Raw genomic sequence first — 24,654 nt, 5'->3', positions numbered from 1 at the left:
TAGTCTAAAGTCTTGTTTTTCGCCAATAGCATATGGCAAAGGAGTTGGAAGGGCCCCTTTCTGGCTACACTGATATGACTGAGATTTCTCTTTACTTAGCTGACTCTTGCCATCTTTAATGAAGCAATTTGACATGACTTACGACCCTACATATTAAAGAATTAAGAGCAGCTTCTTGTTTGGCATGAGGGCTCGTGTGTAAGAGTACTTGTGTAGGCATGAGGACTGGAGTTTGAATCCCCAGCACACGTAAGAGCTGAGTGGGATCCCTAGAGCTTGCTGGCTGGTTGACTTGCTAGCCAGCTTAGCTGGGTAAGCTTTGGATTTAATGAGAGCCCCCTCCTTAGATGAATAAAATGGAGCATGACAAAGGAAGACAGCCAGAATCCTCCCCTGGCTTCTATATGCCTGGGCAGAGCATGCTCTGAGCTCACTGACCAAGCCACTGGAAGGATCAGATTACAGCAGACAAAGAGAAGACCTGATGTAGATCTGTAGCCCCAAATATCAGACAAACAGAAGAAACAGAGATACTTACATGAAGCCACGACATGTTTCTGTGGTAATTTTCCTCCGTACCGGCATTGCTCATTCCCTCAGGCTCAATGCTGGGTTCACTTGCACTCCAAGGACTCCCTTCTTCAAAAAAGAACACCAAGAAAGAGTTCAGCGTTCAGTCTCTTTGGAGAACATATCGGTATGGTGTCATTGTCCATGCTTTTGAACCAAGGGCAGACTCTACCATGGCCCAACAGGTTACAGGGCATAGGACTTTGTTCAAAGATTATTACTAAGAGCTGTTCCCTAACCACAAGTTGAACTGACAAGTTCTAAGACATTGGTGATTCTGCTAAGGTGGCTTCCATGTCAAGACCTGAGAGCAGAGAGAGAGGAAAAAAAAAATCAAGTCCTTGAGATGAGCCAGTTATATACTGAGTGTGCCCAAATCCATTCCAGACTGCTCAGACTTCACATTTGTAGTTAACCAGGGACACAAACTGACCTGCACTGACATCATAGGATGATAATACCCCCATGGGATTGTTTCTGTATCTGTACAACTGTTGTAGACATCAGGCTTTGTTATGGGAGCTATTCAGTGCTGTGAGGGGGTCTTGGAAGTATTAAGGTGATTTGAAAACAATAACAGCCAATTATAAGCAGACATTGAGTCTATTCTATGGGAAGTGTAAAGGAATTTAGTTAATTGGCCACAAAGCCTTGTCCTCAAAACTAAAAGCTTCACAGATCCTTTTAAAAAACAAATCTGCATCTCTAGTCTGGTTACTTTGACTTGCCTGGTGGGGATGGGTTGATCAGTTCAGTTAATTCTAAACACTAAGTGATGGTAAGGTTATAATGTTCACCCTGCAACAATAGAAATCACTTTACCCTATTATCCCCTTGGAAAAAAAAAAAAGAGCCGAATCTTAACTAATGCATACATTAGCTATTTTTAAAGGCGAGGGTGGGTGGATGTAGAAGCATTTTCTATTTTAAACTTTCTTTGATTAGACACTCAGCTTCCAGTTGACAGACTTTATCGATCATTTATCCACACTTAACTGCTGCCTTGAAAGTAGAGACTGAATGGTAGGGATAATGTGCTTGAACATCTACTAAAGACTTAATTCCAGGCAGCTGGTGAGCTCTACATTTATCCCACTTAGTCTTTTCCTTGTCTATTAAGATGCCCATATACTGGACAACCACATTAGGAGATTTGGAGCCTCTTCATACCCTACAGTGGTACTCTATGACTTTTGTGCTTGAATTGTACTGGCAGCTCACCCTTGTACACCTAACACATTTTACAAGAGCATCCTCACAGAACAGACCATGAGGAAACAACTATTCCCACCAGGTGGTTGGTGAAAACACATTCCTGAGAAAGTAGGTGACCCACTAAAGATTCCCTGGGTTTCAGGCCTAAAAAACCCTACTCTTTCCCAGGGTTGTCACTGTCAAGTGAAGACTACAATATCAAAGTCCTCATCAGTTGACTTTTAAGGTCCTCATGAGTTGCAGAGATGTACAAGCACCTGGAGTTCTAAGACTGTCCTTGTTGCCAAAGTGGTTTTTGTTCCCTGACGAACACTTTCTATGCTCACAGCTCCAAGTGTGGTCCTTGAGTCAGCAGTGGCAGCATCACGAGGAAGCTTATTCCAAATGCAGAGTCCCAGATCCCCGCATCATCTGCTGACTCAGAATCTGCACTTGGACAGATTTCCAGATGCCACATGCACCTGCTCGGGAGCAGAGTGCGCTTCTCTACAGAACGAGTGTCTAAACTACGGCTCCGATCTTGCTCTCTATAAATGGGATGAAATGGACTTGGCTGTTCCAGGACTTGAGTCCTGTCTTCTTACCCCCCACGTCCCTGCACACCCCACTCTTCTATGTTACCTAGGTCAGTGACAGTGTCCCTGCTCTGGGACAGCTGCAGCTCCTCAGCCTCAGACTCTGAGTCCTGCCGTGATAACTTGCTGCTCTTTAAGCTGCCGACTCGGCGAATGCTGGACAAGGAACCCCCCTTCTTCACCTGGAAACTGCGGGTTCCTTTAATCTGGAGCAGGCGAGAACCTCCTATCCTGATCTTCCTGCTGGGAACTGTATTGAAAGAATAAAATAGGGCTTCCCCCGCTTAGTTTCCCCCAGCCAGTTTATATCCACACTCTTCCCAATTTGTCCCTGACCAGCAAACTCTCTGCCGGCCTGATTGAGCAGCATTTCTGGATAGGGGCCTTCCTGCCAGCCCCAAGTCACCCCGTTTGGTCAGGCAGGAGACCAGGATGAGCAGCAAGGGCTGGTGCAGTATCTTTCTTGGGCAAAATGCACATTATGGCTGGGAACAATCTGCTCTCATTCTGGCCCAGGGTTCATAAGCATGAGTGTGTTTACACAGCACCATCACCAAGATCAGCTAGAAAAAATTTTAATCACATTCTTACTTGGTTCAAAAGAACCATACTTTTAACTGTTTTTGTTTTTCCTATGAAGTAGAACTTACAGAGTTCCGAGAATTGTCATTGGAACTCTTCTCTTTGGAGGAACCTATTAAAAAATAAGTACAAGAAGTGCGCCCCTCTCTGACAGTCAGCAGGTATGTGTACTCTATTCCTCAGCAAAGACTTTAAGGGATCTGCTCACAGGAGAATGCTGTGTGGGTGTGCTTGTGTGAGAGAATGTGTGTGTGCATGTGTGTGCCTGTGTGTGTAAGTGTGCATGTGCATGTGTGTGCCTGTGTATGAGTGTGTGTGTGTGTGTGTGTGTGTGTGTGTGTTACAGTTCTATTTCTAATTACTTAGGGATTTTATAGCGTCCTCCTCTCAATCAAAAAGCTAATGATATGGGAGTCTAAATGTTGCATGCCCTGAGCTATCTTACAGTCTCTACATAACAAGAAGTGGATGCATTATTCATGCTTAGTACTCTGAAAGAAACAGTCACCAGGGTGGGAATAAAATGGTAAAAGAAACGTAAAAAGAAACATGTTTAAGCTTCAAACTTACTTTATAAAAGCACAATTATTTTTCAGGTAAACATTTTTCTTTCTTACTGATATTACCAATACTGATTTCATAATAGCAGGATAAAGCAAAAATTTCAAGGCTCAAAACTATTAGAAAGAAGAAGCTAGCTTACTCATTATTTAAATCAAAGCCATGAATACATTTTGAAATCAAGAAGTTGGAATGCTAGTTTCAGATTTCTTCCCTCAACAAAATGCTCATATGAGACAATAATAAAACTCATATCCTTTAAAATGTTAGTTAAATGTATACTTTCAAGGTCGTGTAAGGAGGTGTGAAGAATTCATAAAGAAGAAGTGAATGTTTAGTCTCTGGGTTACTCTTGTGACTGAAAGAGCCCAGGATTATCACTGCTGCACTTATACAAGCTTCTTGGGGCTCCCTGAACACATCTGAACAGAACTGCACATCTGGAGGAATTTCTGGCAGCACAGTTGGATAAATGCCACAAAAGCTATAGCTTTTGTAGTTTAATTATAACACAAGATTCACCTAACTTTATTTTTCAATATCATTTCTAGGCTTAATTTGAACTCCATGGTTAATTATTTTTAATGACCACTACTGAAATTTCATGTGTAAATAGATTGAGAAATAAAGACTAGATTACAGTGATACTTCTTAGTTTTTTTTTTTTAATAGATGCATATACTAATGTCTTTTGCCTGAGTTTATGACACTATTCAGGCTACAAATGAGACCAAATGACTTCAAATTAGTGGGATCTGAAAGAGACTTAATTTTGAGAATTTGTTCTAACATAAAAGATAATTGGAGACCTCCTACAGTCCTGAAATATCAGGGTTCAGAATTATGACATCAATTACAAGGGACACAATGTGGAGAATTCAGATTTAATGATGTTCATAAATATGTCACCTGAGACTACACACTACTGAATTTTAGCCTTCATCTCCATAACCATAAGAACTAGAATCAAAATGAAACAGGCTCATCTGAAGTGGGTAATACATCTCCCTTTCTATACTGTATCCATTAGCAAGTCATGATTCCTGCATGCTTCAAAATATCACAAGTTCAAAGTGTTCCAAGTCCTATTACCTTTTCCCTGGTCCAGTGTAGCTACCTCTTACTGTTCCTTCCTCCCTATCTTCTACACATCTAGCCACATACACTGACCCACAATCTCTAACACATTTAACGTAGGATTAAATCTCTAAGCATATCTGCCAGCCTCTGCCTGCCCCTTGCCTTCCTGACCTATATCTTGCCACTCCTCCCCCAATTCATACTATAATAACACTGTTGATCATTTTTCCCTTCTTCAGGTGCTCCAAGGCCACTCTCCATGATGTCCTTGGCCTCACAGTTGCCTCTGTTTGGCCTTCAGCCTTCAGTATTACTGAAATGCCCATGAAAGCCTTTCAGCTCAATGTCCATTATTAGGACCTTCTCTGACCACATCTCTTTCTTCCATTATATCTCTTGAAAGTCTGGCATTTAGTGTTACCAGTTGTTATATCAATAGTGGTATACTTTTAACTATGAATTAGTATGAATAGAAATATATGTACTAAAATGCTATTGTTAGGCTGCCTTCTGGGAACTTGTAACAGTTCCTGGTAAAAAGCAGGTGCTTAGTAGCTGGATGCAAAATGAAGAGATGTTTCTGTATTTTGGAATACTAGTTTTAGTTTGTCTTTGGGGTGGGGGTAAAAGAATTTCACAGACTCTGCTTAGAGATCTTGGGCAGATATTTTCAGTTTTAAGGATAAGTTCATGGTCATTTCCTTTGGTAGTATCTACTCATTCTCAAGTTGTTTATTTTAGGAGTTGACTTTTGCTTTTATAAAAACAGGTGGTATGGCATTAGAAAAATAGTAGTTACATTATCAGTGTCTCATTGACCCATTTTCTTATTGGCTGTAATTGCTGGTGAGTTTTCCAAATGCCTTATGGAATATTTACTTATCTTTAGGGAGATTTTTGCCAACTATTTAAGAACATTTTTATGGTTATAGTCTCATTTTATTTATAGTTTTAACTTTCTGTTGTCTATTTATAAGACATTTATATATTAACATAGGCAAATTATATGACAAAAATCACTAAGCATGTGAGAGTTTGAGCAGTAAGACAACTACATAGATAATGAAGTTGACATGGTTTTAAAATTAAGCAAATATTTTACTTTTAAAGATGATAGAGAATTTACTTTGTTTAAGCTTAACTGGGTATTTGGAGTTTTTATTCAATTTAAATAATAATCGTGATAATAACTCTGAATGGCTAAAGACTGCTTTCCAAATTAAAGTTTAGTTGGCATATGTTTAAGCATGGAAGTTACCTTCATTGGATACATATATAGGAAATATTTGAAATCACATTGACTTAATACTTCTTCACATCTATAAATTGCTCAAGACCATTTATTTCTTTTAGAACAGGACCTCTCCCCATAAAAATTCAATAGGGTATTATATAATCATATTTGTATCTAAAAGGCAGTAACATTCTAATGTTGAAATATTCAAACTTTCTCCATTGTTCCCGCATTTCTTATTTTATGTTTTCTATATATAGGGCTATGCCACTCATTAATTGATTAAAATAATCAAGCATGCATTCATTCTTTGTCTACAGGACACTGAAAATATTTCAGCGTACAAAATCAACTTTCTACAAAGATGTACAGTTTTTTTATAATGTGAATAAGACAGGGTTTCTCTGTGTAACAGCCCTGTCTGTCTTGGAACTCATTCTGCAGACCAGGCTGACCTCAAACTCACAGAGACCACCTGCCTCTGCCTCCTGAGTTATGGGATTAAAGGTGTGTGCCACCACTGCCTAGCTAAAAATGTGAAGTTCTATACAAAAAACATTGAAGGGCAGCAAAATGTAAAAAGTAAAAACTTTGGAGAGTGAAGGTGAGATGGCAGGGAGCCTTAAATGACTTACATTTTTAGACCTCGCTAGGGTTTTCTGTGTTGATATCTGACCTAGCTGCTCATAACGTAGGAAGAGAAGGATGACAAGGGCCACTCACCATGGTCCTCTGTGTGCTCTATGTATTTGTTCTATGTTTTACTTGCACCGCCTCAATTAAAGCTCTAATGACACAGTACATATGTTGGTTATTTGAGCAGAAAAGAGGACTGTGGCTTTAAAGGCAAGTCATGTGTATAAGGTCATACAGAGAAGGCCATCTTCATAGTTTCATCTTCTTCACACTTTGACATATGTGAAGCTGAAGTTAGGGTTCATCGTGCCAATGGGCAGCTGAAATACAACGGTTCTTGCTTTTGTCTAATGCTTATGTAAGCATCAGCAGCAAAACAACTCAGGCTATCTCCTAGCATCAAGGCCAAGGGGTAGTGAGGGATGGAGAAGCGGGTTTTGGTATAAGCTGGACAGTGCAGAAGAGGAAGTCAAGGGAGGCCAGCTTCATACTATTCCTAACTGGTTTCCAGAACTAGCATATGCAGCTCTACCTTGCAGTTGTAGTTTTATTTATTAACTCTCATTATATACATTGAATATGTATTAATCTTTGATTCTTTTCTGAACTGGTGTGTCATTCATTAACAATCTGATGCTACAGAAAGCATCATGCTATAGAAAAACATGGACATTGACAACTCTGCATTGAACAGTAATTAAGTTCGGACTTTGAATTGAAAAGCTTTAACCAGCACATTTAAGCTACGTTGGGAATTATATGTAACAATCACAGTGACTATATATATTTAACTGTCTCAAAGTCCTCTGTCAATAAAACAAAGTATAGTGATAAGAGATTACTGAAAAATAGTTGAATTTGGGTGTTTTTCCCTTTTTTATTGGGAAATAAAATAGCAGGTCATCTTAAGGCTGATGATATCACATTCAGTGTGGGCAAAGAGAATTGTTGAGCCAGGCATTGTAAGCCAAGGCAGTCTGGCTGCCAAGTTCAACCTCTAACAAGTGTTTTTTCCTACCTTACTGGCCGTGAAGAGTCCCAAGAGTCACTGTGTGGATTTAGGCACACAGGTTTTGTACTTTAGATCACAGATCAATTATTTCCTGTGAGAAAGCCAGACACATGAAACAACCCTTGGGTTCCCTACCTTTCTTCTCCTCAGCACCTGTGTCGGATTTGAGAGTGTGGCTGCTGCTGTGGAGAGAATCTTTTGAGTCTTCGTTTTCATCCAGAACCCCTGCGAAGCTGATCTTCCTCTCATATCTATGCCGGTCCAACTCAGGATCCAGACGGAGCCTGCAGCTCTCCAAGTCCTGAAACGGCATAGAAGAACATGTACATGCTGGGATGTCCTCAGACAAAGCACTGCTTTCTGTTTTTTATTTGTTCATTTGTTTTTGACAGGGTCCTGCTCAGAAGCCGAAAACTGGTCTCATGACCCTCTTGCCTGGCCTCAGTTTCCTAAGTTTTGCAATGATAGGCAGGTGTCACTTTACTCTGCGTACTGCATTCATATTGTGGCAAACCTCTATCCATTATGAACCACATTCAGTTACATTTAAAATTGCTCATTTTAAATTGTGGTCTTGAAACATATTCTTGATTTGAAAACAAGTGTCTCCTAACTCATAGCTTCTTCTAATGTGCTTTATCTTTGAACAACACAGGACTCTTTGGACTAGCTCTTTTACCCTTTAACTCTCTGTCCAATGTCCTGGAGGTGTCTTTGTCATTTACATGTTAATTGCATAATCATGCATTCAGTTTGAACATGTTAGGCACAATGGCATAAGTAAGAAATGATCCCGTCTCTGAGAAAGTCAGAATTCTAAGTTGGAAGATAGGCAAGCGCAAATAATAAGCCCAAAGTGTAGGAGTTATAGAGTAGACAACAGTAATAGAACAATGGTCCCCAAGTGATATCTAAACTCTAAACCCCCAGAGCCTGAGATTATGTTGTTTTATATTGTTACATGAACCTTGGGGATACAGTTAAAGTTAATGATCTTATGATGGAGAGATTGCACTGTGTTAGCTAAGTGAACCAAATTTAATTACATATACTCTTAGAAATGGAAGACCATTCCCTGGCTATGGACCCAGGGAGCTTCAGTATGCTATTACTGCCTCTGAAGATGGAATAAGGGGAATGAGGTGGGTGTAGTAGTAGAAAAAGAGCAAGGAGGCAGGCAGATTCTTTCCCTACCACAAATGAAAGCCAACCATATCAGTATCTTGATTTTAGCTTAGGAAGGCCTGTCCTTAGCTTGGACCTTTGACCTGAAGAAATGGAAGATAATATGTCTGTGCTGTTGAAAACAAGTGTACTTTGAGAAGCAGGACAGGGTACCATTCAAAACAAACTTTGATTGAACTTGCTTAGTACATACATGTGGAAAGTAAGTTCTGGTTTAGGAATATGCTTGTGTGAGGCCAGAGCCTCTATTGTTGATTTTGTATTGAGGGAATTTCTGATTCTCTTCTTGAAAGAATTAATGACAAGATGAGGAAATCCCAGGAGCCATCAGCCCTACACAAAGAATGACAAGTAAGTAAGGAATATGAAGAGCAGGAGAAACAGTCTTCCTCAGGGAAGAGCACACCAGTGGTTTATCCAATATCAAATGGTCAGCCCTGAAAACACACACAGAGGTAGCATTATACAGACTGAGCAGGCTGTACTTACATATTTAGGAATCTATGTATGAATATATACATAGACATATTTATATGACAATATCTAAAAAGAGGCTATGAATTTGAAAAAGATCAAAAAGGGTTTTATAGGAGAATTTGGAGGGAGGACATGGAAGGGGCTAATGATGTAAATATTTTATAATCTCAAAAAAAGAAAACATAAAAAATAAATAAGCCCACGTTAAGCATCGGCAATGCTACTGTAGTGAACAAAAGTTCTCAAAAACCTAGTTCAGGGTGAAGAGGACACAACTTTACTCTTGTTATTAAAGGACTGAAGGTTACTGTACTTGTCTCAGACTTTTTAGCTTCCTTTCTTTGCATTCCCTGTAAGTTTTCTAGTTGCTTATACAGTGTCTATTTATCACAGGGCCTTCTGTAGCCTCACTTACAGTCTTCTGGATGCTGAGATTCCTGTGGGCTGCTGTCCTGACAATGCTAAGTACTCAGGCTAAAAAGGTCCGATTGATTCAGAAAACATAAAATGTTTCATTTCTCACTGACAGGTTTGAGTCCAGCACTGCTCTATGAGGGGATGTGGTTATTAAGTTTGTCTTCAACATAAGATAGGCTCCATGGAACAGAATTACCTCATAACAAGAGTCATTGTGGTAGAGCTTTAAGAGTTAAAAGGTAGAACAAAAATGACCGAGTGAAACTGAGACTTTTATGTATTTTTTATCAAACTTGTGGCTGATCTGAAAACGTGAACTCAGATGCACTCGATGCTTTTCCAGAAGACTGCATTAATCAAGAGGCTAAAAGGAGTGATGCTAGTAGAAGTAGACAGGTCTGATGTTTTGTTTAGGCTTGACCTCAAACTAAGTGCATGTATCGTGGTGTCTGGGTTTGACTTTATACAGTCTTCCCAACAGCACGATGAAAATGACAGTGCAGAAAGTAAAGGCCAAGTCAACATGATGTAGCAGAGGGTAGTAGCTGGAATTTCCTCTTCCAGCAGTCAAATGGTCCAGCATCTCAGTCCCAGCGAGGGTAGTTTTCTCTTGAAAACAAACATTTCATTCTTAAATGTTTCTAACTTGAAAATACCCATTTATTTATTCTGGTTTTAGGATATGAGGAAATGGGTTTGCTAGAACATTAGAAAATCAAAACCAGTGGTTGATGGTAACAGAACACTGATTTCTTTATTCAATCTCTGTGGCCCCACCCCAGGACTGACTTATTCATACTGTTTGGTTTTAACAGCAGGAGAGGTGAGTTCTGAAATACCCTTAAATGGGGAGTTGGTGTGACAGTTTGAGAAACTGTTTGGCTCCTCAGGTAAAGCTGCAGGTGAACTGTGACAAAAGAACCATTGGTTTTCATCAGGGGACTCAGAAGCTCAAGGTGTTCCCTGTTAGCACACACTCTGGAGTATGAGCCCTGCATAGTATTTATAGCGACAGTGAAATTAATAATTACTGGAACATGGCTGTATTTTTATATGCCTATAAAATGTGTGTGTGTGTGTGTGTGCGCGCACGCACACGTGCGTGTGTGTGTTGTCATTCATTATTTCTGTCTATCCATAATCCACAAGAAATGCCATAAAAATAACTATATGATGAAAATACTGAGAATCTAAACACCACAGTTATTTATACCATACTGTAAGTCAGAAAACTCTTTGGAAGTAAGCATACTCTTATATGAACCTAGGAGCTGTTAGTACAAAAGAAAATCGGCTAATTATTTCTGAATAATGTTGACCATAAAGCTCTCCATTGCCTGTAGGAATATAGGCTCCTAGGTATTTGCATCTAAATTAGTGGTGGTCATTAGTCAAATGCTGTACCTGAAAGTGATGTCTCCAGTGATTTCTAAGTTAACTTTGGAGTTATTATTTTAATGGACAAAGAAGAAATTGTCTTTTTAATGTATAAAAAGCTTTTGGTTAAAATGTTAATTTACAAAACACAGTTGGTCTTCAAGCATTTAAAGATGTTGGGAGTACTAGAAATCCAGCTACAGTTCATTTTCTCCAAGTAGCCTGGCTATTGACAGGTTTTTTTTGTTTGTTTGTTTGTTTTGTTTGTTTTACATACCACTAGAGGCTCAGTGCGAGGTCTAGGCAGGCAAGAAAAGGTCTCCCTCAGGAAGGTGGTTATCTCCAGGAGTAGTTGGCATGCTGCCATCTTCAAGGCAAAGGGACAGCCACACTTAGAGGGGTTCACAGTACCTAAGAAGAGAAAGAATTCTCCATGAGAAGACAAACCAATAACAAATAGAGGGTCATGGTGTGATGGATCTCACTACATCCATGTAATATAATATTAATCTGCTCATGAGAATAATTCCTACACAACCTCAATTTACCTACTCCTGTTAACATGACTTGGGCATGCCCACCCACTTCTCTTCTTCCCCTCGGAAGTTGTGTAACAGATGCTTCAGCATTAAAGTATCATACGAGCAGATGTCAGTGCTTCTGTTTAGAGTACACACGGCAATACAACACACAGCTCCGATGTCACCAGAAGACTGGTGAAAACAGAATACAAGGAAGTTGTCTTGTATTCAATCACGTTTTGACAGCCTATATGACAACCAGCTAGATTTGGAGCCCTAAAACCCTCCCAGCTCATTTTAGGAAGGGATGTTTGTTTGGGGATGTTTGTCTTCTAAGAGCTATGAAGCCCTTTCAGCCTTAGTTCAATCAGTACTGATGTAACACAGATACAAGAACTTGTGTCACCTGGTCACCTATACTACATTTTCATCTTCTGCAAAAACAAGACCACATTCTGCCTCTTACAAAAGAAAGTAGTTATCAGTTGAATGAATCAAGTCATCAAACTTTTACATTATCATTACCTATTAATAATTTAAAAAATATCCCCAATCTCTCCTGGGCATAATGAAATTTCTTAACTGAATAGTATACATGATTTTTTTTGACACAGAAGGTAGAAGTTGGTCTTCTGAGGGTCTCTGGCCTATTTTTCCCTCCTGGGAACCATGACTGTTTTGTTCAGAATTAAAACATGGCTGGAAAAATCTGCCTCTCATTCAGAATGGAAGACACGAGCTCATGTGGGATATCCAAAAAGGCATGTGCTTATATTATATTTAGCTTTGGAGTGCAAGATTAGTTAAATCACACATAACAACCTCATAATCAGTGGAGAATCACACATATCGTTCTTAACTCCACAGAGGAAACAGGACTCTAAAAGTTAACTGGATGTGCAAAATTTTAAAAGCAAGATCTGTGTTTTCACTCATGAGGTTATCATTCAGACACCTCTTAAATGTTCTGTAGGCAGTGACCTTGACTGTGGTTTAGTCTCTCTCCTAGTTATTATCTGGAACATCCTGTCACTATTAGAAAAGACAGAGCTCTGAATGACACAAACAAAATACTGATGTACCAGATATCACATATGGCCTAATGGAGCTTTTGTGGTTTATTATAGAGTATACAATACATTTAATATCGCTTCAGCTCCCTCCATTCTGAAGGGCCTCTACATGACTTCTGTCTGTCTGTCTGCCATCTATGGCATGACTTGCCTAAGATTAGTTTAACATATGAGTGAAATTAAACACCCAGAATTGCTCAAAAGTTGGCTAGGTTATTTTCAGAGTTGATTTTTATCATTTGGTTGATACACACATGTAGAAATTCAGCGTTTTATCAACAGAGATGGCGAGCATTGCTCTGACTTCCTAAGGTATGAAAAGGGACCCAAATAATGGGAAAAATACTAAGTTCTTGGTGCAATAGAAGAGAGGGATACAGTGAGAGTTTTCTTTGGTTTAATCTTTCCAATGTTATCATTTAGTCATTATTTTATGTCACAACACAAGGATGTGGAAGAATGGTATGAATTAAACAAGAGCGACACTGAAAATATAACTAGAGAACTTGAATTGCCAATGAAGAGGAAAGGTTAAGTGAAAGATCTTGCTACTTCCAGTTTGGAAAGACATTGATTCTATAGGTCAAACTGAAATGTACACTCAATAACATGCCTCTCAGTGTGCCTCCATTTAGACTTGTATGGTACAGAGCAATGTATGTACAAAATGATGCTGCAGAGGATGTAGCAGGAGTGTTCTTGTCCCTAATTCTATGACAACTCTAATAGACACAACATGGAGCAGTTAGAGTTGAAGCAAACTTTACATTTCTTATTAATACTGTAACATGCTCTGATTAAACAGTTCACTATTGTAGTTCTTTGGAATGCATTTTGTGTGTGTGTGTGTGTGTGTGTGTGTGTGTGTGTGTGTGTGTGTGTGTGGTGTACATACTTGCTAGTATAGGTATGTGCACATATGGATATACATGTATGTGCATGAATGTGGAGGCCGGGGATTGATGTCAAGTATCTTTCTCTAAAAGCTTTCCACCATAAAATTTTGTTCTTTCAGTGAATCAGCTCATCCATTCAGTTAGCCTGACTGGCCAATGAGTTCTACCCATTTCCCTATCTTCTGTCTCCCCAGCGCTAAAGTTAAGGTTCCCACAACTGCTAAAGTTAAGGCTCCCACAACTGTGTCTGGCTCTTTAATAGGGCATTTGAGGATCTAAATTCAAGTCCTTATGCTTGTTCAACAAGCAGTTTACCTACTGAACCATCTCCCCAGCCCCTGGAAAGCATTTCTTGTTCAATTCTATTTTGCAACTTTTTCTTTCCCAAATCAGTACCAACATAAAACCTGAAATAAACTTAGAGAAGGGAAAACCCTTCTGAGTAAGCAATGTTTTTCAGTTGTTTTCTCTCTTAGAGGCTTAGCATGGGTCTGTGGGTAACAGCAAGAGTCATCCTAAAAAGTGACATTTCTTCCACCTTGCCTTCTGTGCCTCACATCTATCTTCTCTCCTGATTTTTGTGCCTTCCCTTCCTCTTTCCCTCCCTCCCTCCCTCTCTCCATCTTTCCCTTCCCCCTTTCTTTCTGTATTTAAGAACATGCTTCACACCCACATGGAGAGGAGGGAAATGTCTGTGGGAGATGTAGGAAGGCAGAGAGAGTATGAGAGAGGAAGAAGCTATCCGGTGCTCCTAAAGCAGAGTTTCTTACAAGCAGGGACAAGGGGGTCTCCTTACTGTCATCTAAAAAGTCTTCCTCCTCATCCTCCTTTCGCAGCCTTCTCTTGGTCTCCTCATCATAAATAAGGCCGAGCAGGTTAGCAGGGCTCTCGCTCTCTCCATGGCACAGCTCGTTCAATCGGATGCCAATTGCCTACAGCAGAAAAGGAAAGAATGGAGCACTATGAAGGATGACAGATAACAGACTCTAAAACATCACACCGTCAGCCAAAGCATGGGCATGGCTTCCCACACAACCCTCTTCAATATTCCATGTGTTGTCACCACCATCTTGGTCTATAAGGAATCTAGAGAAGGCAGGGACAGTGCTGTCTCCTGAGTCATTTGTTCTAAAGATTTGGAAAAAATGGGATGGACACTTTTGTATGCATATACAACATTTTTAGGGATCAAATGTCCATCTTTATTCAAAGTTCATTTGTTTTTGTAGGTCTGATGCAAGCAAGCAGTGTCATTCCACACCCCGCTCCTGTGTGTTCATATAAATGCATGGTAAGTATGCAGGCATGTGCATTTGTGCAAATGTGTAGTTCACAGGAAGATATTGGGTGTTCTAAGATTTCTCACCTTATTCCTTTCAGACAGGCTTTCTCAGTGAATAGTGAGTTAGGCTGGTGTTCACAAGTCCTAGCAAGACTTGTGTGTCTATCCCACATAGGAGTGGCCAATTGAACCTTTAGTGTGGGTACTGGGGAATTAAAATCAGTTCACCATGCTTGCAAAGCAAGCACTCACACACCAACCTCCCCATCCTGCATCTGGTTATTTTTAACAGAGGGTTTTAGGACAGTGAAAAAACAAGCATCTCTCCTCTGAGTACTTCTGATTATGCTATCATACAAGAATGTCAGTGCCATGCTAATGAGTTTGGAGGTTGGCAAGAATTCTATTTCTGTGATTTTATTTATAATACCATTATGTATGTACTTACTGGTGTTTATGGAGCTCTCCCCTTCCCATGATATTCTGTAAGTTAGTGAGAAATGTTAACTGCTCTTCTGGTAGAGCTTCTAAAATCCACATTAGAAACAGGACTTTTTAATGACTTGGCACACTAACAATATTGGCTCTTAACTTGGCATACACAGAATCAGACACTTGCTATCTGTTCTTATGAATCATGACACATTGTTCCACCATTTATTAAAAGGGATTTTCCATAGGAGGTGAATGCACTATCTCTGTCCAGTTCCTTTTGTATCCAAACCATGTAGACTATGCAATAATGAAAGATCACAGCCTTAGGAAGGAGTCTCAAGGACAAAACTAAAATGAACCCTGACTGGGGGCTGACAGTTGTGCTCTGTGCATTAATAAAAACAAACTCCAGCTCACCCTCTTCTTCCTTAGCAAAGTTACAAGGTTCTAAGCATGCAAGGGATTAAACTCGCTACTGGAAACCAACCTGTACCCATGAACAGTTGTGCCTAGTGCATCCAGGATGCTTTCAATAAAGCATGACTATTTTTTTTTTCTGCCCCCCATCCTCCTTGAGCTTGCTATGCAAGCTCTACCACCAAGCAGGACTGTTTTGAATATGTTAAACTTTTGGAAATAAAAAGGTCTTCACAACACATGGAATTAAGTGGCAAACTACAAACCAGAAAAAAAAAAAAAGTCCTGACAAGAAAGTACCATCAAAAGCTTTCACGATTCCCATTATTCTTGCTAACTTCAGAAGTTTTAAACTAATAAAACAAAATCATAAGTAGCACCCCAAAGAGTTTGTTCTGAAAAGGAGGCATTAAGAGTGGACATAGACAGCTGAACAGCACACCTCAAAGGTTTTTTTTTTTTTTTAATTGATCTTTCTGGGATATTGTAATGAAATGATTTAAATTAAACCCACCCACAGTTTATTAAAAAAAAAAAAAAAGGTCAAACCCTGAACTTACCTAAGATAACTCTAAATATCTAAATAATAATTTAAGATTCTACATCTCATCTACGGAGGAATGCCTTACGGAGATGTAATTCCTTTCTACTTCCATTCATGAAATATTTATAAAGTGAGGTAAATTGTAAGCTATTAAATGAAACACGAGCCTACATAAGTTGTTGAAGTGCGCTGGGGCATTTTTTTTTTTTTTTTTTTACATGTGTCCTGATGAATTATGAATGCAGTTACAGGAAGATCACTGGTGAACAGGGACTTCTGGAGGCTAAGAGACTAAGCGGAAGCTGTGGACAGAATCTGAACATGCCACATCATGTCCTTTTCCTCACTACACTAGGAGTCCCCTGGGGAGGAGAGAACATGTTGAAATGACACACTGACTAGTTCAGAAGATAAACACCACTCTCTTTTCCAAGAGCCAGGTATCTCATTGCCACAGACCCAGAGAGGCTGGTGTGTCTGCCAGCTGACTGTAAATAGAGAGAGTTCACTGGAAGCCAACTATAAGTTTCTATGATTTGGAAGCATTCAGGGATTCACTAGGAAATCATTTAAAAACAACTTTTCTTTCTTTCCTTTTTAATGAGGAAAATGTGCAGGAAGGCTGGAAAGGTCTCTTAGGACAGGGTAGCCTAATGAACCATTGAGGGTTCTTGTCCTACTCAGGAAGGTTACCTGCTCAGGAAGGTAATGAAAAGACATGAAGCTTGGCTTTAAATCTATAGAAGTCTACTGCTTTTATACATTTATAATTTTATATATTATTAGATGTATATAATATGTAATTATAACATCAAATATTAAAATGCAATATATAATTAAAATATGTAATATACATAAATACACATAAATTTATATAAACATAGTAAACTTATATAGAGAGGTTTAAAATAAATATGCTTTGCATGCATGAACTAATTCAACTTCACCATTCCTAAATCTTAGAAATTATTTAAGCAAAAGTCAGACAATGATACCAACCTGAAAAATTTGTGCTGTAACTCAAGGAAAACCATTTTCTCCTAACCAAACAGTCAGGAGTTTATAGAATGGATCAGAGAGGACAAGGCAGGAAGCAGAGAGACCAGTTTGGAGACTGTTTTTAATAGATTGTGACCTATGAATGTGATACAATCTAGCAGTGTGCAAAACATGTTAGAGGGCGTGGCTGGGAGGATGAGACACACTGAAGGTATTCATCAAAGTCTGAAGTAATGAAGGTCTGACCTGGGAGACTGTTTAGACGAGAAAGAGATTGGGAATGTGCTAGATGGTAGACATCTCAAATGCTGGTGGTATCAGACATGAGCTAAAGGCTCAGACATGACTGCAGATGAGTGTGTATTTAGGAAGAAGGGTTTTATTTGGGTCAAACTAAGTTTGGGATACAGGGAAAATGCCTCCAAGATGAAATTGGCAATGCAGACCTGGGACCTCAGAGGTGCTCTAGACAGGGTACTCTGTGTTATCACACATCAAGCATTAGACACGCAGGAATTGAGACCCTGAAGAAAAATCATACGAAAAGATCTCAGGCAATGACTATATGAGGAGGACGGTCGGAGGGGAGCACTCCTTAAATGAGGTAGAGAGTTTAAACGCTGTCCATGTTTCTGTATGGTAGAGTAATTAGCCAGATTTTTTGAAAATGCAGTTTTGTTTACAAATTCACATCAACTGAGAGACTCTAAAACTGCTCAAACTTTTAGGAACAGCAGTTTTGTGTGTGTGTGTGTGTGTGTGTGTGTGTGTGTGTGTGTGTGTGTGTGTGTAGCAGTGACCTTGAGGTTTACTGGCGTGGAAGATTTTTGTAGTTCTTGGGGAAAAGTGATGTGTGGGGTAGCTCTGTGAGCTCTGTAATAAAATAGGTTTCTGTTGTAGACTGTCTCAATTAAAATAATATGAAAATAAATTAATCATATTTTAATTATAACAAGTTAATAAAGCATGGAGAAATTTTAGAGTTGTAACTACATTAATATATCTATAGTATAAGAATTATCATTTGAAGATTTTAAAACAGTGGCCCACACATTGTTGAAGTTAAATGCAATTTTACCTGTTAATGGCAAATTATTAATCTTAGTTCATGTAATTAATCTAAATAGCTATCATATTAAGTAAGTCTGTTGATGTTTCAGGCTTTAAAAACTACCAGTGATAGTCTCTATTTTGCAGATTATTGGTTGGAATAACAGTCAATTCAGGCCTCACATAGTCTGTCTATATGTCTTCTAATGCAGGAAATCAAAAAGATAGATCATATTGGGGATATGTTCTATAAAACATCTAAATTTATCATACAATTGAAGACTCAAGTAGAAATGGAATTATATGATAGTTTGTTTTTCATTATATTGAAACAATACCTGGAGGCACCTTTCTCAGAGAGACATCATGCACATCTGGTGAATGTGATTATAATGTATTCCTGCAAGAAGCCTCCAAATGTATTTGTATGTCCTCTTTAATGTTATCATCAGAATAGGGTCCACCTAGTACAACCTCTTCAAATAGAGTAACAGTAATGCTGGTCATTTATAGTTGATTGTTTCTTTGCCTGGGAGAAATATAGGAGTTAAGGACTTTATACCTCCCCCGAAGACTTAAAATGCTGAAGAGAAACACTTTATATCTCTATTTTACTGGAGAATAAGACTATGTAAAAGTACTTGGGCTTTTGAGACTTATTACCAGTAGAGGATTGGAAGGTTTTTAATATAATTTGAGGTGGAAAATAAAGGGTGTTGGAATAAGAACAACCTTTCTCCTGCTCACTGTCATGTGGTGATATACATTTCCAATCTGATGATTTTGCTTTAATAATAACAAACGTGGTCTCATAGAAAAACTATCACCAGCAGGATTATGAAACTAAATAATTGGGAAATAGTAGTCAATATTTTAATAACAAGAGTACTAAATATAAAAGAGATAGACAGGGCTTTACAAATATGTTTAGTGAGAATTCTTGGGCTATAGCTTTATGCTAACCAGAGGAAAGGCCACTCAGGGTGAACTCATACATGGATTAGGTGTTAAGTCTCAGTGAGGGGTTCATACACAATTGAGAAGAAGACAATAGCTCCCTCCAGTTACCTGCTCTACATCTCATAGAATCTTATGTTCATATTTCTGCCTTTAACAATGTATTGCTGTGTCATAACCCCATCCTATAAACATGACAGTTGCCATCCCCACTCTATCTCCACCTGCATCCCAATTATGTTTTCTCCACCAATCCTTCTATTAAAATAGATGCGTGCCTTTAAGATTTTTCTTTTAGCATAGCTTTTCACCAAACAAATTTAGGGTAACATTTTTATCATCTAGGAAAAGAGACCTTACTAGAGGTCTGTGTAGAGACCAGTGGATACCTTTAACAAGAGAAAATAAAGTATCAGCAAGGTGACGGAGTAGCAATTAATGCCAATGTCTTGATTATCTGGGGACATATTGGAACACAGGTGATAAGAGAGTGAGACAGGGTTAAAGTATGATCAGGGAATGAGGGGAGTGAGACTATTTTTCAAATAAACAACACTGTGAGAATCTTAAAAATTTTACTTGAAGATTTATACTATTTTATCTTCACTTTAAGAGAGACAATGGCAAAGGGCTACCCTTTATTAATTAAGATTTTAGTTTATAGGCCAGATAGTTCCAGCTAGGTCATGAATATACTTACTTTCTCTAAAACAGTGAGGGCAAACCTAAACTCTGGAGTACAGACTGCCCTAATCAGGTAGAATGAACAATTAACATAAAAATCTGATAGTGGGCATTCATGTGTCATCCAGTTCAATAATTTACATGCATCTATTATATTCTCTGATAAAATTAATCTGAATGCAGTATAATAGCATTTTCTTTCTTTGTTTACTATTACATGGGTTTGTGAATACACACATGTCCATGTACACATGGACACCAGAGGTGAAACTGCAGCTCTGCTCCTCAGGCAGTACCAGCTTTGTTTTTGTGAGGCAGCGCCTCTCACTGGCCTAGAGCTCACTGGTTAGGCTAGGCTGGTAATTAATATCTCTGGGATCCACCTGTCTCTGCCTCCCGACACTGAGAATTCAAGTGGGTACTACCATGTTTGGTTTTCTTCTTGCATGAGTTTTGGGGATTGAACGCAAGTCCTGGCTGGCAAGCCTAAAACTAGTAAATACACATACAAAATTGCCAAAGAACAAAAACATGAACATTTTCAAATGCAAAATTACTCTTCAAGATGTAAATATTTTTATAATGATAGCAATGATTCGATCACAAAGACGATTCTTGAATTCCAAGTCACTGAGGGAATTACACCAGTGGTATTGGGATATTGAAGGGGGAAAAAACCCTTAGTCTTCTTGAATTTCTTTTTATTGTTCACTTTTTCCCTTCTTAGAATGAGGAAGTTGGCATTATAAGGGTCCATTATATTAGAATTCTTAAAGCAGAGTGCTTCATTTCTTTGTTATTCACTTATTCAGACATATACCTATGTACATCGATGGCGATTATTAGAAGAAAAACTCTATTAGGAAATTAAAAGAAGGGTGGTAAATGGGTGCTGGGAGGGATAACATTTCTTTAGTGGTGTAGCCCCTGCTAAGTAGCCCACGTTCTGGTAAATAGCATCCCTCATACTCATGATCAATCAAGTACCTACAGGCAAACTCAGCAAGTGAAGAAAAATAATCAAAACAGCAGGGGCTTCTGGGGGGGGGAAGGGCTTCAGCAGAAAGAAAGTGTTGAGAGTTGATAACGATAATGGATAGGGTGAAAATGGGTAAACCAAAATAAACATATAGAAACTTGCCAAAGAATAAAAACATTAACATTTTAAAAAGAGAAAAAAAATATGCTTCCAGCATCTAAATATTTTATAATGATAGCAAAGACTTGATCACAAAGATGCTTCTTGAATATAGTAATTAAAATAAAGGCTTCGCAATCCAACATGGGAGACGAAATACACACATTTCAACTATATGCAATCTGCCAAGTTACTTGCCCTGTATGAACCTCAGTGTCCTCAACTATAAAGTCAAACAGTAATCTTAGCCTGAAAGATTTGTTTGGAGAAATTAAATGATTACTTTCCCCCCAAAGTGTTCATTGGGTAGCTGGAACATAACAGATAATAAACTGCCTCTAAAACAAATTCACTAAGAGAAGCCTCACTTCACTCAAACGCCCCGTGTTTTGCAGAAGAAAGACAAAAGCTCACATCTCCCCACTGGTAGAAGAGCTTGGCAGCGTTCCACTGCAGCTTTTGGTTCCGCTTGTTGCCCACGATGGGAGACCTGCCCCGGGAAAGGCCTTTCTTGGTGATGTTCACATGGTGCCCTTTCATCCACTCTGGCCAGTTGCCCCTGTTGCACCGGTGAACAAAACGGGCACATTCCAGGAACAGAGCTGCTCTGGCCACCACAGGGGCTTCCTGAGAAGGGTTAAGGAAAGAACAATGTGGGATTAATAAAACTATTTCTTTAAATCAGCTTCAAATGGAACTGTGTTTTGATTTAGCTTGGCCACATTTCTCAGGTTGGCATTAGCACAGTTGTGAAAAATCTGAAAAATCTCAAAGGCACTGTAGACATGAAGGAATTTGATATCGTAAGAGGGCCCAAGTTACCTTCACCTTCTCAGTTCTCAACTGATCACAGGCTTTCACTACATATATATTATCGAAAATAGAGTCTTTTCATACAAATTATACAGATTGTGGTTTCTCCTCTACCCAGATCTTCCCCAATTCCCCACCTACCCAAACCCACACCCTTTCTTCCTCTTTCTCTTTAGAATACAAGTAGGCATTTATAAAATAATAATAAAGCACAATAAGATAAGATAAGATAAAACAGTAACAGACCAGAATGGGGTAATTAGGACTTAAAGGTATGTATGAATGACCTTTCAAAGACTTTTAAATAAGACACTTCAAAAAGAAGTAAAATTTTAACGTGAATAAGCAAATGCTCTATGTCTAGAGTGAATCTTACTTCAATCCAAGCTGTTATTATATTGGCCCTATACTGGTATGCTATTTAAGACCATGCACATGTTTTAGGTGGTGAACTGGTTATTTGTTTGTTTTTGCATATTTTGAGTATTATAAAAAGAAAGAGGAAATTTTGTCGAATTATCTTCCTCTTGAATAACAGCCAAATTCTGCTTAATATTATTTTAGTTGAAAATATTAAAGAGGAAATCATTTAATTGGTAAATGAGAAACAGAATATTTTATATTAAGTATCACTTTAGTTGAAAATATTAGAGAAAAGAAGAAATTATTTAATGGATAATGAGAAAGAATATTTTTTCAGGAAAACAAAAAGCAGGACTCCCTCTTGTCATGCAAAGATGTGGTTTTAAAAATAAAACTGGTAGGTTTGATACCCAGAATCTGGAAAAATGAGATACTCTACTGAACTTTCTAAAAGTTAACAAGCATATGAAAAGAGGCAAGGGGTTAGGAAAGATGCTTGAGGAGGAGAAGAAAAAGAGGATAAGGAAGATGGAGAGGAGGAAGCAGAGAACTAGGAGGCAGAGGAGGAGGTCATCAGTAGGTCATAAGAAAAAATATAAAGTGTTACCTTGTATTTTATTTGTGTCAGTTTTTTAGAAATAAATTTCTATTTAAATTAAAAACAATCTTATTTTACATACCAATCCCAGCTCCCTCTCCCTCCTGCCCTCCCATGTCCCCCACCAACTCCCCATCCCATCCCCCATCCACTCCCTGGGGAGGGGGAGTGAGGCCTCTCATCAGGGATCATCAAAAGTTTGTTGTGTCAGTGTTTTCTTTTTTAACCTTTTATTTTTTGTGGATTTCACATCATGAATCCTGATCCTATTCATCTACCCTCCTCTTCCTATCTGCCCTCTGACCTTGCAACTTCTGCCCCCAAATAAAATAAAATTTAAAAGAAAAACACTCCAAATAACATGATAGACTTTGAAGACTCCCCATGGAAGACCTCACCCTTCCTGGGGAGCAGAAAGGGGATGGGAAGGGGGTTGGTGGGGGGGGGCAGGAGAGGACAGGAGGGTATGGGAACTGGGATTGATATGTAAAACAAGCCGGTTTCTAATTCAAATAAAAAATATATATTTAAAAAAAGAAAAACCAAAACCAAACAAAACCTCCAGACAAATAAATGAACAAATGAAAATTAAAAGCAAAGCAAAGCAAAACAAACAAAAAACTAAACAAAAGAAGTCTCAGTGTGGAGATGCAGTGTGGCCCATTGAGTCAGGCAGCATACCCTTTAGTCCATTCAGCTTTACTTGTAACTGGTCATTGCATTGAGTCATTGGTCTGGTTCCAGGCCTATGGCTTCTGCTGCACCATCCATGCTGGGCCCTCACTGAGGCTCCTCTTGGATACCCTGCTGTTACCCTATGTCACAGAGACACAGCAGTTTCGGACCTGCAGGTAGGGCCCCTTCAGATGCTCCAGAAGTTCATAGATGAGGTGGATGTTGGGGCAGACTAATTCATAGCCTTGGTTCAGCATCTGGGTGGTATCTGGGTTGGTCAGTTTTTCTTCTCATCCTCACTCCTGGGTGAGCTCTCCTGCCCCGTGGGTAGCAAGACCCACTCTCCCAAGTGCTACAGTTGGTGAGGGGCAAGAACAGCTCTCCCATTCTCATGACCTCAGGGCCAGCTCTCCCAACCACCACAGGCGTGGAGGGATGGAGAAGGAGGGAGGGCATCTTGTGACAGGCAGACAGTGGGGCTAGATCTCCCACTCTCACACCTTCAACGCCAGATCACTGCACCCTGCCAATGGGGTCAGTTCTACTGTGCTACCCATGTGACTTGCAGTGTCTGCTGCAGCTGGTGAGGGGCAGGACAAGGGTGGGGCCAACTCTGTGCAGCCCTGGCTGTGGCAGGGCCATGGACCGCAGACATGGCCCGGATGCAGTTCAGGCACACATGGTGCCATGGACCCAGGTTGTAGCACATGTCACTCAGGTCTTTATGAGCCCACTGTGACAGTTTTTTAAAGATGTCACAACGCCACCAACCACTTCTGTGTCACCCAGTGACTCTAGGCTGTCAGTGATAACAGATTTTCAGGTTGAATTTTTTTTTTTTTAGCATTTTAACTACAAAGTTCAAAACAATTCAATTTATAATGCTAAAATAAATATTAATGTGTAGAGTTTATGTCACAGCTGACTTTTTACAAATTATAATATATAACAACACTATGATAAAAAATAATACTCTTATTTTAAGAGTCTTAAGAAAAACAAAGACAAAAAAGCCCCAACATGTTTTGCACGTAACCTTGGACTATGAAGGGAAAATGCAGTATCCAATGTGATGCTCTTCTGTGCCACACATATGCTATTTTCTCCTTGTAATTACATTGCCTTCATTTATATTCAAAGGTCTTACTAAAAGAGAATTTTGGGAATGGAGGCAGAACATATTTAAGAATAAAAATCAATCAGTACATTAATATTAACACATATCACATTCATTCTACCATTTAAAACTTATTATCATTCTATACAATGAAAAATGATGTCCAATCTT

General features: G+C 39.0%; 1 protein-coding gene across 1 annotated transcript in view; it reads right to left on the bottom strand.

Moving 5' to 3' along the window:
* Positions 1 to 24,654, bottom strand: part of Unc80 (unc-80 homolog, NALCN channel complex subunit) — a 195,664-nt gene that overhangs the window by 75,013 nt on the left and 95,997 nt on the right. The window contains exons 23-28 of the mRNA XM_051190388.1: positions 21,332 to 21,544; positions 14,208 to 14,343; positions 11,199 to 11,332; positions 7,601 to 7,766; positions 2,407 to 2,610; positions 539 to 639 (exon numbers count right to left, since the gene is read on the bottom strand). Coding sequence (XP_051046345.1) covers positions 539 to 639; positions 2,407 to 2,610; positions 7,601 to 7,766; positions 11,199 to 11,332; positions 14,208 to 14,343; positions 21,332 to 21,544 — 954 coding nt within the window. The remainder of the gene's footprint in view (positions 1 to 538; positions 640 to 2,406; positions 2,611 to 7,600; positions 7,767 to 11,198; positions 11,333 to 14,207; positions 14,344 to 21,331; positions 21,545 to 24,654) is intronic.

The sequence above is a fragment of the Phodopus roborovskii genome, unplaced genomic scaffold (genome assembly GCF_943737965.1).
Source record: "Phodopus roborovskii unplaced genomic scaffold, PHOROB, whole genome shotgun sequence".
Lineage (NCBI taxonomy): Eukaryota > Metazoa > Chordata > Mammalia > Rodentia > Cricetidae > Phodopus > Phodopus roborovskii.
The sequence above is the reverse complement of the archived record's forward strand: the minus strand, read 5'-3'. Positions and strand labels throughout refer to the sequence as shown.